Source organism: Phasianus colchicus, chromosome 5, assembly GCF_987193195.1.
Source record: "Phasianus colchicus chromosome 5, bPhaCol1.hap1.1, whole genome shotgun sequence".
Lineage (NCBI taxonomy): Eukaryota > Metazoa > Chordata > Aves > Galliformes > Phasianidae > Phasianus > Phasianus colchicus.
In genome coordinates, this window is record NC_143440.1 from 44,901,278 (window position 1) to 44,914,908 (window position 13,631).

Genomic DNA, 13,631 nt, shown 5'->3' on the forward strand with positions numbered 1-13,631 from the left:
CTATTAAAAAGAGTGCAGTAAATAAAGTGTTCTGCAAGAGATCCTGGTTGCTTCTGTATGTTTGTCACAAGATGATGAGCTGTGCTCACAAATAAATCATATTATATATCCTATTTTTAAGGAAAATGATGTTGTTGTTATATGAAGAAGGTTTTCGAGTTGTGATACATACCTCCAATCTTATTGCTGAAGACTGGCACCAGAAAACTCAGGGGTAAGCAACAAGACTTTAGTAGGTCTTGATTCTCTGCTATTAATTCATGAGTCTGTATGGCTGCATTAGTCTGTTTTCTTGTTTGTGCTAGATACACAACTTTTCCTGTCTTTAAACACTAATTTCAACAAATAGGTTGAAAATCAGGCTTTACATAAGTAAATTCATTGAAGCAGTTTAGTCACCTGGTTTTCACTGCTTTCTATGTGAATTAAATTGAGCACATATATTGTTTTCTAAGACAACCTGTGTGTCAAAACGATTGAGAAAATACCATTTGGGCCTCATCTTTACTGGAAATTAAGCATTTAGACCATATTAACCTCAGCTGACCCGATGAGATGATAAATAAATGATAATCCTTCTTGTGTTTGTGTGAAGGTCTGTTATTACATTGTAGGCTGAGTCTCCTCCCCCATGGAGTTCAGGGTGCATAGAGATGAAGGCTGTGGTTCTTATAGTCACTGGAGCATTTCTGATGGTTTTAGAGGAGTACCTTTATGTCTGAGCCTGGCCTTTTCCACAGCAGTGAAACGTATAAGCATCTGCATGGATAAATGTGTTTAAATTGGTCATCTTCAAGTGAAATAACTAGCGTTGTGATACTGGGTGTAAAACTGGATGAATCTGACAAGTTGCTTCAGAGTTAGTAGTATCACAGTAAAGTAAATATGTCAAGTATTATTTTTAGGACCTTCACATCATCTTTAATCACTTAAACTTTTTGATAACGTGTGATGTCCTTGTTTTTGTGGCTTTGTTTTTTAGAATATGGCTAAGCCCTTTATATCCAAGGCTACCTCAGGGATCATCTGATTCTGCTGGTGAATCTGAAACTAATTTTAAATCTGACTTAATAAGTTACTTGATGGCTTACAATTCTCCTGTGCTCAAGGAATGGATAGATCTGATTCGAGAACATGATTTATCAGAGACAAGGTATATCTTATGCTTATAATAACTTGTATGCTTCCCCCCCCCCCCGAGCTTAAGGATTCTGCTGTTAAGAGCTGTTAGACAATAGATCAGTTCTGTAAGATTGCCTTGTTTCACACTTAGGTGTTCTAATGTGAATCTAACTTTAGGCAGTTTTCTGTGGAGCTGACAGACTTCCTGAGCTGCTAATTCTGAAAACTGAAGAACATGAAGTGGTCCAAAGCAGATTTACTCCCATAGTTATAAAGTTTGCGTTCTACTTAAATAGTTTGATTTCTATGTTTTGTGTAGAACACATTTAGGTTATTTTTTTTAAAGTTTGAATTTTGTAATCATTCTTGTATCTGGATAAATGATCACTTCAGTATGCATGCATATTGTTTTTGTCATTCTTATTTGTAATATTGAGTTCCATTTGAATCTCTTAATCAAACATTGAATTGATCAATTTCTAGTTTTCTAAGCATATGTTTTAAAGAAATGGAAAAAAAAAATGAATCAGTAACTTGACAGAGATCTCCTTAAGTGATAGAGATGCAAAGTTTCTTTTAAGTCAGTATGGGTTAGATGTTTGCTTCATAAAGTTACTGGTAGAAGAGTCTGAGTTGTAATAATTCCTCTTGTATAAGGAAAACACATGTGAAGGATATTATAATGAGGATTATGTTAAGAATAGGCATTTTCACTTTAAGACAGAGCACTGTATGCAGGTATGTTTCTGATACTAATAAGACATGGCTTTGTGCTAAGAAGTGCACTACCTTCTACTTCCTGGTCATAAAGTAGCTTTTCCCATTGATCTGATTTCTACTGTTGGGTGGTAAAGCTACAAATATATATATTTTTTCTTTCTGTAGAGTGTATCTGCTTGGTTCTACCCCTGGACGATATCAAGGTATTGATAAAGAGAAGTGGGGTCATCTTAGGCTCAGAAAGGTACTGTAATGTTTTTTATGATATCATTTTAACTGCAAATGTAATTTGAGAGCATTCATTAGTTCCTCCTAATTTTGCAGCTACACAACAATATTGTAATACATTGATACAGTTTAAGTTAGCAAAAGCATAAACTTACAACAGTGTAGATCTTGCACATCATATTTCTTAGCCCTATTACCCAAGTCAGCTTGCAGTCCAAAGTGTAATTTACTTGTGTGAAGATTCACTATCATTCAGATGGCTTCCTATATTGCTACTTAAAAAATTGGACACCAGTCTTCTGTGACTAGAAGTCCAACATCCGCACAGGTTTTCTTGCCAGTAAGACAAGGAGTGAAAACAAAATAAAGCAGAAAAAAAGCTGTAAAGGAAGAAATGTTTTTATGGCATTGTTTCTGTGTTTTTAAAAAACATTAATTAGTAACAATGTAGGTATATCTGGTAACACTATACTGACTAAGGCCCTTTAGTCATAAGCCCCTTCCATGGGGGGGGGGGAAAGGTTTCTGCTACACACAAATTTATATGTGCTTATACCCATCTGTTTTTAATGTGACATTTAAATTCCGTTCACAGCTTAACAACAACTTAAAAAAAACTGTTTAGTTTTCTTTTCAATTGTTCTGCTTTCTTCCCATTATAGCTTGGGCTTTAGGGTATGAATAGAATTTTAAGATCAGCTATCACCAAATGTGAAAAGACTTGTAATTACAACTTCTGAAACTCCTGTTTCACAGTTACAGGCAGAGATCCTAGCATTCTTTTTACTGGTTACTTAAAAGTTGGCTTTAATGCTTTTGGATAAAACTTTGATGTTTCATATTCTTCTGAAAGAACAGTATGTTTATTTGGAGCTCATAGAATCATAGAATGGCTTAGGTTGGAAGGGACCTCATGGATCATCAGGTTCCAACCCTCTGCCGCAGGTAAGGTTGCCAGCCACTAGATCAAGTACTAGGTCAGATTACCTATGGGGCCTCATCCAACCCGGACTTAAACACCTCCAGGGATGAGAAATCCACAACCTCTCTGGGCATCCTGTTCCAGCATCTCACCACTAAATCAGTTAAAAACAAAAAACAACAACAAAAAAAAAACAAACAAAAAACCCTCCTTCCCCCTAACATCTAATTAAATCTCCCTGTCTCTAATTTAAAACCATTCCCCCTTGTTCTGTCACAACCTACTCATGTTAAAATGTTGATTTCCCTCAAGCTTGTAAACACCCTTTATGTATTGGGAGGCCACAATTAGGTCTCTCCATAACCTTTCTCTTTTTTCAGGCTGAACAAGCCCAAGAAACTAATGGGTCTTTCTTAATTGCCAGGTTGTTGTCAGAAATGACTATAGAGAATATTGGAAGCAATATCAAACCCTTCCTTAAGGTTTTCTTTGTTTGTTGAATGTCTTAACATTTTAATTTTCCTCAATAGCTTTTGAAAGATCATGCTTCATCAATACCAGCACAGGAGTCTTGGCCTGTTGTAGGACAGTTCTCAAGCATTGGTTCACTGGGAGCAGATGGGTCCAAATGGCTGTGCTCAGAGTTCCAGGAGAGCCTGGTGGCTGCAGGCAGTGGTGTGACAGCTCTTCTTAAATGTGATGTTCCGATTCATTTGGTATGTCTTTTAGGTACTAGGTTTAAACTCCAGTGTGATTTTATTCATTTTGAAAAAAATGAAGCTTTTAATGGTTTATTAGATTGATAACAAGTTTTCTTTAAGGTGATTTTTTTTTTTGTCATTTGAAAATTAATCTTATGTACATTTAAAGCTACATTATTAAAGACAACTTTTTTCTCTGTGAAGGTTTATCCTACTGTGAACAATGTGAGGCAAAGTCTGGAAGGCTATCCTGGTAAGCAGATGAGCAAAAGGAAATCCATTTTATTAGCTTTTTGTTGGTTACAATGTCTTGCAAAGTCATTTCAGTTATTGCTGTTGAATGAACCTAAAGTTGCCAACTTACTGACAACTTGGCTGAATAGGTGGCAGCAGAATTTTTCTATTTGTATTAATGGAATTCTGACTCCAGTGCTATTATGCTTGAATTAAAAAAAAAAAAGTGTTTTGGGTATTGGTGTATATATAAATGTGAATCTGTGTAATCATGTTCATGCCTAATTGTATAGGAAAATGCAGCTCTTGTCCAGTGTTCTAATTCCAGTCATACTTTGATTTTGGCAGAATATTCAGGTCTGTGAGTTTGTACTTATTCCAAGTTTATCTCCTGTTGTCTTCACAGTGTCACTATGTACATCAGTTATAACAGAACGTTTTTTTACTGCTCATTAGCCATTTTTTTGATAATGCAATGTGCAGTTGGTCTGTTCAGCCTTCCTACGTTTATCTTCATTAAATCATTGTATTTGTCGAGAAAGCACAGCCTCAGTCAACCTGAAAGAGATACTGTAATGTTCTGTTTGATGCAGTAAAGGGAGCTGTCTAGTGTCGTTACTGATGATTAGTCTTCAAAAGGTCATGGCAATTCGATAAGACTCCTGAGGACTGAAAGGAAGGAATTCTTACTTGCCTTCAGGAAGAGTAAGGATAAGGAGGGGAGGATCTGGGGAATCTCCCAGTCAGCCTTCCATTGATCCCCAGGAAGGTGATGCAGTAAGCAATCCTGGAATCCGTGTCCAAATATGTGGATAAGATAATTGGGAGTAATCAGCGTGGATTTTTTTTTAAAGGAAAAATTTGTCTTAGCCAAGCTTATGTCCTTCTGTGATGAGATTGACCAGCTTGATGAATGAGAGGAGTGCACTGGATCTAGATCTAGGTCGTTTCTAGATGAAGTATCTTCTTTAAGGTTTTCAACATTATCATCTATAACATTCTTACAGATAAACTGATGAAGTTCATGCTAGATGAGTGGACTGGAAACTAGCTGAACTGCCAGGCTTAAAATATTGTGATTAGTGGCATGGAGGTCTGCTGGAGATCCATCACCAGTGGTGTGTGCCAAGCTCTGATACTGGTGTCAGATGTTCAGTAACTTCTTACCAGGATGGTGGGGTGAAGTACACTCTCAGTCAGCTTGCAAACGATACAGAATCAGGAGTGGTTGATGCATTGGTGCTGCCATTCAGAGGGACCTAAATACTGGCTGGAGAAATTACAACATGTGCTAGCCTAAGACAAGATACAGGAAACTCTTCGGTTTCACCTGAAGAGTTCTTGCTTTTTAGAATGTTTGTGGGTTTTTTCCTGGATGTTGCTTGTTTCATTTCCTCTAGTTTATGTGAGTAGTGACTGCAATCTGTTGATTTCTAAAAAACAGAGTCAAAAAATTACCCACATTTCTTTTAAGAGGACTTAATTCTAGAGGCTGCATAGCGGTTCTTTTTTTTTCTGGTGTATATTTGCTATTCGGGACTTGTTCCATTGTAAAAATACTTTAAATTCTACTATTATGTTCAGCTATATTCTACTTTATATTTCTGGAGCATTTAAGTTTTCAAAAAATAAGTCATGGGGACAGTAGGGATAATGTTTGTGAGTCCCTAACTGCTTTCAGAATGTCTCTCAAAAAGCAAATATTGTTTCTTTTCTTTTCCTTAAGCTGGTGGTTCCCTTCCATACAGCATACAGACAGCACAGAAACAGCTGTGGTTACATTCCTATTTTCAGTAAGTGAAACTTCTTGCTTTTTCTTAGGCAATGTGTTTAAACTTATGCTGTTGTAGTACTTGTGTGTTAAAAGTAAATGTGATGAGAAGTGAGGTATCATTAAAGTCCTTAACATAAAAGCCTTTATTTTCTTATCACCTGGTTTCATCTCCAAAGTATAGCCAAAAGGTGCTCTTTTTTTTATTCCAACCTGTGAAAATTACATGCAGTACTGTTGCTGATGGAAGACAATGCCAGATTTTGCATTCCATAGACCTCTATTAATACTTTCCTTCTCTGAATTGGAATCATGTTACTTTTTTAAAATTCAGCTGAATTTCACTTTTCTACTTGTACTTCAGTCTTCTCAGAAGTTCAGCTGAGACACAGCAGGGTTAGGAAGGCTTTGTTTGTTTCCAGTGTTGCAGTTCTACTGCAAAATTCACAGCTAGTTATGGTAATACTGTCTTTTGTTAAAAGGTGCCTGACATTTTCCATTAAAAGCTTCTATTTTCACTTACTACTAATTTTTGCCATATTCTAAACATCTGAAAAATTCAATGCCAGATGTCTCCCTCAGCCTGAATTTTTTAAAAAATGTGGTGGTGGTGTTGTTTTTGAGAACAATAGGGAAAAGTTGTTTTGCACAAATCAAAAAAATAAAAATAAAGATCTGGTAACCTCTTACAAGACCACAGCTTTCCATTCCTTTCACCAGAAACTTTAACTGTTCCAAGTGGAAGCTGCTCTGTTAAGATACTTTACCCACACTGTTGTACGGTCAGAGTTGGTAAAGATGCATACTGAGAAGGCTGAGAATACAATTGCTAGTTGCCCAGAGCATCTCCTATTCTGGAGCAAGCATGATTGCTGCTATGAGTCTTGCTGGCCAATGTCCAGCCTTAATTTGTGTCTTCTGTGATAAGCATATACTTTGTGAGAATCTTACTGAAAAAATACATATTTTTTTTCAGTGAGTCTCTTATGTAATGAATGATCTCATTAACAATTAATGTTTTATTCTGCTCAGTGAGAGCACTGCACATACCTGTCTCATTGACCGTATTCATATCCTGCTCTGACAACAAAAAGGCTGTATAAAAACCATCTGGTTGTGGATAACAAGTGACCTTCCATAATCTGCTCTTCAGTGACAGTCTAGGTGTATATTCTTATCCTGTAATAGTACAAGACACTGCCCGTTGAGGAGAGCCTGCATGGAAGTTCTTAACATATCCTGTTTCTCTTATCTATGGTAATCTGGGAGAGACAGGCAATGGTTGGTCCTGTTTCAGTAGTATTAAATACAAGGTGAGCTTCATATAGTAACAAGACTTTGAGAAGCAAAGAGAATAGAGGCATTTGTCTAGCTCATTGGAAAATAATACAGAACTTTTAAGAAATGAGGGCACCTGCCGGGGTTAAAAGGGGAGAAATATTTTATGCTTAAAGAGAGGGAGAAGGGGTATCTTCTTTTCAGAAGGAGAGAGGGATTTACAGTGTAGTAAAGTGGTGGTCTGTATTCTCACCTAAAGACGCAGAACCTCTTTCCCAGACATGCAAATCTTATCCTGTCTGCAGGCTGCTTTTCTAACTCTACTGCTGGTTGAGTGTATCTAACCTGGAGTGCAGCTCTGAATTGTGATTTCTTGGAAGTAATTTCTCAAAAGAATGAGAACTCAACTTAGTACTGATTTCATTTTTCTTACAATAGCAAACGAATGCTAGACTTCTTTGTTAAATTAGCTATTGTGTAAGTGGTATATTTTTTTTCTGTTTTTTTTTTCCTGTGTTAGAGCCTCTTTTTTCCTTTCAGTATTATCCACCGAAAAGGAGAGAAACATAATCATCAGTGATTTGTTAATTGTTACTTTTCTTGAAGAAATTGATCAGTCTTAACAGTGCATAAACCATTGTATTTTTAATGCTTATTCTAATGATTGACATTTTTAAATGTTTATACAGTTTGCTTGTCAAATTTTTATTTTCAAAGAAAGAAAAGTTAGCTTGACAAGAGCTTATTTGACTTGTCACTGTCAAGACTGTAATCATACTTGCATTGTGTATTTCTAGAGTGTTGTGTATTCTTCAGAGTTTTGAAGAATAGTCTGTCCTCTTTGAAGAGCTACAGTGTTGTTCCCCCAATATATAAAGGATGAAAGATACGGAGCATTTGCACAGGGGAACCTACTGTTCTATTATGGTGGGGATTAATGCTATGAGTTCTCTTAACTGTGTTTAAGCCTTGTTGTCAGTGTCTTAAAGTGGAAAGCTTACTTACTGTTTGAAGTTAAGAACTACATGATGAAAGAGGTGATGTTGTAGAAAATGAGTTATTCCTGGCTATGCTTTTGCACTGACTGTGTTTACATGAATTAATTTTCAGACTGTTAGGATTATCAGGCTTCCTTGTCTCAGCAGCTCCACTTGTAGAGGTGGGGTGGGCTGTGTTTGGTCCTTTATCTTCTTTGTGCCAGAAATATCAGGTACTAGTATTGAACAATATTTGTTCCATGTCTTCTGAACTAAATTGCAGTCTCTTATTTTCAAACTCAAAAATCTACTAGAAAGTGAAACAGATATTTATCAAACATTTAAAAAAGAAATCATACCTCTGAAATGTTGCTTTTATATCCACTTAGCCACTTGTAACAATTTGTAAGCATTCTCATCTGTAGTGCAGTACAAATGAGCATTTTTCTATACCACAAAAGATAACTAATTCATAGTGAAGAATTCATAGGGTTATCACCACCACCACCATGCTCCCTGTGAAAAAATTAAATGAAACACAAAAACAGCTATTAGAAAAATGGAGGGTTAGGACAAGTGAAAACTGTTGGTTTAAAATTAGGAAATAGATTGACTCTTCAGATCAGTGCTTTGAACACAGTGGAATTGACTTAATCATTGCATTGGAAATTATAGGCAGTGTAAATAAAAACAAAACAAATTGAAATACCACAAAATACTGAGGGAGGAAATAGTAATGTTGCTGATCAAAATGTCAGGAATAGTGCTCTGAAGTCATTTAAGATATATTAGTGATAAGGAGCTCTTGCCCTAGAAGTGTAAAAGAATTTTAAAAAGCTAGCACATCTTACTGCTCAAGTAGTTGATGTTGATATGTAAGTCCTTTTCATCACCCCACCACTTGGGCCTTTGGGTTACATCATTCTGTGACCCATCTGTCAACAGGATAACTGATGTAAGCTGTGGTTTTGCTCCATAAAATTTCTCGAAGCTAGTTTCATTTAGCTTACTGTATTTATGGTGAACTGAACTTTGTAAGTCTGAATCCACTCAAAATTTACTGCAGCATGAGCTCAGTACTTTGTAAATCCTCTGCTGGCTAGACCAATTATGTGTTTAAAATTGTAAACTTTTCAAGTCAGTTTGACTAGAACTACCTTGACTTTGTTATTATGTGCTCTCTTCCATGTTGTACAAAATAACTGATCTTGTATCTTCAGGCCTTCTGTGATTTTTCAGCTCTTTTTTCTAAAACACACCTGGACAGTTTCATGATGAAGTTGAAATCTAGCTTTATTAAATGTCAGATATTATGCTTGTTTGAAACACCTTCCAGTTCTTTTGTCATTCTGTTACACAGTTCAGAGAGATGCTTGCTTTTAGGCTGAAGTGAAAACATCTCTTTAGCAGTTAATTTACTGAAAGCATCTGAATAATTATATTTGATAATTATATATATTAGTGAGAAAAGCATAATCACACAAATACACACATCCATATGAGCAATATATACACATATTGTAAGTTAGTTCTGGAAAACAGCCTCAGTAAATAAATAATTCCAGGCTTTCCTTTCTTGAATCTTTTTAGGCCTTTAGGTGAACACAGTTCACTAGAGATGTTTTCTGGAGCTGATAAACTTTTTGACCAACTTTTTACAAAAGAAAGCTAAACTAGATAAACAAGATTGGAATATTCCATGCTCTGCCACAAATCCAGGGAAGAGAAGTCTCTGATTTGATGTAGGTGTATTTGGAAGTCCTCTCACTTCCATATTTTTAAGCAAAGACTTAATGGATGCAGGTAAAAGTGCTTTTGGTTACACCTTCAGTTCTACACATTCAGTTCTATACATTATGGTTTACTGATCGTGTTTAGTTCAGTAACATCAGTGTTGTAATACTCCAGCAATGGCATGTTGTTTTAAACTGGTTTATGTATGACCTCTGCTGCCTTAAGTCCTCGAGTTTCTCCATGGCTTAGGGGCACGGAAAAGGGAAGTGGAAGAATAGTGTCAACAATCTGCTCTGTGCCTCTCCTTCGTTTATAAATACACTGTAATAAGTTTGGGGAATTTTGGAAGGGTTAGTTTGGTGCCAAGACAAAGCTCATTTGCTTAAAGGCGTAACCGTTTATCATTTTCAAAGAAAAGAAGAAAAATTGGCTGGAAGTTTGGACTTGGTTTCTTGAAAGCTGTCTGGAGAGATGGAATGGAAAACTTGTTAGGAGTTCCTGATACGCTGGGAATGTTTGTTTTTAAAAAGAAGAATTTTCTCTGGCTTCAAGTAAGGCTGGATTTAAATATTAAAAAATAAAATATTTTTAGCCTTGCTGTGGGGTACACAAGTATTAAATGTAGTACAGAAGCATAGCATTATAAAAGAATGTGGCATTATATTACAGTGGGGGGGAGGTGGGAGAAGGCTATTCTTGTTTTGCATTTTATATATATTGTTCTATAACAAAGAAATCCGAAAAACATTCCTTTTCTATTTCTAGCAAATGGTCAGCAGAAGTCTCAGGTCGAAGTCATGCCATGCCTCACATCAAGACATACATGAGGCCTTCTCATGACTTCCAGAAGATTGCATGGTTTTTAGTTACAAGGTAAATGATTAATTTTACACTTCTCATTCTATATTTAAAAGAAAAAAAAGTTCTCAATTGCAGGCACAGGTGAGTTACTGCCGTAATCCTCACAATACTATAAGTAGTGTAAAAAATTTACATCTATATTTCCTGTTTCATTTCAGTTCTAGAGACCATCTATAGAAAGTCTTTAGATCCTCTTACTGGTGATTTAAATGAAACTTTCAGTGGAAACTGAACAGACCTTAAAAAGTAGGGCCAAAAAAACTGTGTGTACATATATATGATACGTGTGTGCATATGCACGTGTGTAAGCATGTATACATATATGCACACACATGCATAGCTTAACAATATAAATCTTCCATTAGAAAAATACTTACAACAAAGCAGTCTAGCTTTTCTAAGTAACATAAACAATTGTGAGAATTTAAATGTGGAAGATGTTTTGACTTAAGTCATTCTTGGCCTGTGTTTTCAGAAAATACTTAATTTTAAATATGTAGAAAGTTTGTAAGAAACACTTTAAATTAATTTCTTAATAGTGGATCAGCAGAAGAAAATAAATGTTATGCATGTATCTTGGGCGCTACTTTTATTCTTTCTGCAAGTCTGTATTTGAGCATGCAGAGTGATAAGATATGACCTTGTTCTGTATGCTGCTGTGCTTTCGGAAACTCGAAGAGGAGAAAGATGTAGAAGGGCAGGGGTAGTTGAAGGAGTAGTTGTTTACTCCTATTACATGTTTTTTGAGGTTTGTTTATCTCTTCAGTCAGGTGACCTTGTAATTACAAGTAAAAAATTGTTATCACAAAATACATGCACTAAGTACACAAAGCAAATCCTTCTCTTCCTTTTGAGGATGTGCTACAGTTTTTACAATTGAATTACCAAGTAACCTGGATGTGATAGGGCTTTCTGTTCTTCAGCTTCACAATTGGACTAGCCCAGTAGTGTTCTTTCTCCTATGACAGCAAAAAAGAAGTGTTGTTTGCAAAGAGCACCTGAGTTTGGCCATTTTTTTGCAGTTCATTCTGTTGTATTTGCTCAGATTGGGGAAATACCAATTTTACACTCGTTGTATCTGCCCCTTTAATGACTTCTGTCAAGTTAGGCTATACCTTAGCCCATTTTCCCCAAACTGAAGTTTCTGTTGATTTAAACTTGGTTTCCTGAAAAAAAAATCAACGTCAACTTCTTAAACACTTCAGTTGCCTTTTTCTATTTCTAAGCTCCATATGTTCTCATGAAGTTGTGAAAAACAGTACTGCACACAGAACTTGAGACGTGGATGCACAAGGGCTTGATATAGTGCAAAAATTCTTTTATCAGTATCCTTAGGGCATCTGTTTTAGCCTTTTGAGGCTGCACATTGAAATTATGACCTCAGAAACCCTTGGCAATGGCTCCATAATCTTCTCTGGGCTTTAACCTTCAATTTCAGTGTCCAGCATCAACTGAAGTAATAAAAATTTCTTAAACCTTTGGCTGATGTTCCTTAATACTCAGTGTTTGTGAACTGGTGTTGGATACACTGGTTTGTTCATTGGCTGCACAAAATAGAATGACTTAGGCTTAGTTTATGTTTGTGCTGCCTTTTTGCTGTAAAATGTATAGATAGCTGATATTTGGTATCTGACCTTTTGTCAGATTAAGTTGTGCAGCAGACTAGCTTGAAGTATGGATGCTTTCAGTCTATACTTCCGTCTACTTGTTTTCTTTTTTAAAAAGTCAAAAGGGTCAGTGAGTAATTCCTTGATACAAGGGAAGGTTTTGTTATTGTGAATGAAAAAATAGATTAGTTTCAGTCCTGTGAGCAGGGGGTTTTTGTAGAACCCAAATACAATAGCGTATGGTGTTTGTATATTTTCTTTTAAATGTTCAGTTACTCAATCTTTTTTTCTTTTTCTACTTTGTTTTTTTAAATTTCATTGCTTGTTGATGCTGCTGTCTACAATAGTAGCAGTTAAGGTGATTGTTAACATGTGTAAATCATTCAAATGTGATGCTGGTTCACCTAATGTAGAAATTCATCGTTGGTTTGACTTTTTTTTTTCTCTCTCACCATATGCTACTATTTAAAAAATATTCAGCATGCCTTTTGGTTAAAATGTATTGTTTAGACCTGATATTATTCTGTAGAAGTTGGTTTTGAGAAGTTTTGCATTTTTTGATGCCAACTTTATCTACTTTATAGCAAATAGTAATGAAGGATTAGCAATGACATGGTGCTGAATAATACATTAAAACAAAGATAAGCGTGTTAGATATTTATTTGTGTTTATAAATGTATCAAAATATCTCTTGCTCTTAGCCTTTTGTTCTGTTTAGCACTTGCAAAAATGTTCTATACTAAATGTCTTATAACTAGTCATAATTTAGCTGGCCTTTTGTTTTCTAATGTTGTCACATTGAAGCATTTACCAATATTGAGTTTCTATCTGAAATGTGCAGAGTAGATTCAAAAGGCTGACCTTTGCTTTATAGATCTGTATGATATGAGCAAGCTTGTATAATTTTTCATGTGTTCTATCAATGTCCTTTTGTGTATTGCCTCTGCTGTTTCCAGTCTGCTGTAAAAATAACAGTTAGGCATAATACTCAAATTACTTTCATTAAAAACTAATGTGATTTGAAGTGAAATCCTCCTGCCAGAAGTGCATTGCTACAGCTTCAGTATTTTCTGCTGTGAAGGTTATGCCTTACTGAAATGCTTTCTCTTTGCAGTGCCAATCTATCTAAAGCAGCATGGGGAGCTCTGGAGAAAAATGGTACCCAACTGATGATCCGATCATATGAACTTGGAGTCCTTTTCTTGCCTTCGGCATTTGTAAGTTCATAGCTCAAGTCAAATCTTGAGATATGTTGAGAATCTCCAAGTACTGGCGAATATCAAACACAAGTGAATAATCTAGTTACTAATTCCTGAGTTTTTGTGTCAGGAAGCTTTTAGTATTTGCGAAGCCGCATGACAGTTTCTTCTTATGCTTTCTGCTTTGAGAACAAGGTGGTCTTCTAATTATTTTCTAGTATTATTATGTGGGTTTAAGAACTTCCTTCAGTATTTAAACTCTTAGTTATGATTATAC

General features: G+C 35.7%; 1 protein-coding gene across 4 annotated transcripts in view; it reads left to right on the forward strand.

Moving 5' to 3' along the window:
- Positions 1 to 13,631, forward strand: part of TDP1 (tyrosyl-DNA phosphodiesterase 1) — a 37,011-nt gene that overhangs the window by 6,414 nt on the left and 16,966 nt on the right. For 3 of the 4 annotated variants that reach the window (XM_090141494.1, XM_031593106.2, XM_031593107.2), the window contains exons 7-14: positions 122 to 214; positions 983 to 1,153; positions 2,008 to 2,086; positions 3,523 to 3,708; positions 3,898 to 3,946; positions 5,654 to 5,720; positions 10,453 to 10,560; positions 13,270 to 13,372. In XM_090141494.1, the coding sequence (XP_089997620.1) occupies positions 122 to 214; positions 983 to 1,153; positions 2,008 to 2,086; positions 3,523 to 3,708; positions 3,898 to 3,946; positions 5,654 to 5,720; positions 10,453 to 10,560; positions 13,270 to 13,372 (856 nt within the window). Of the gene's footprint in view, positions 1 to 121; positions 215 to 982; positions 1,154 to 2,007; positions 2,087 to 3,522; positions 3,709 to 3,897; positions 3,947 to 5,653; positions 5,721 to 9,543; positions 10,216 to 10,452; positions 10,561 to 13,269; positions 13,373 to 13,631 lie in introns of those variants that run through there. The other variant, XM_090141495.1, reaches the window with a different exon arrangement.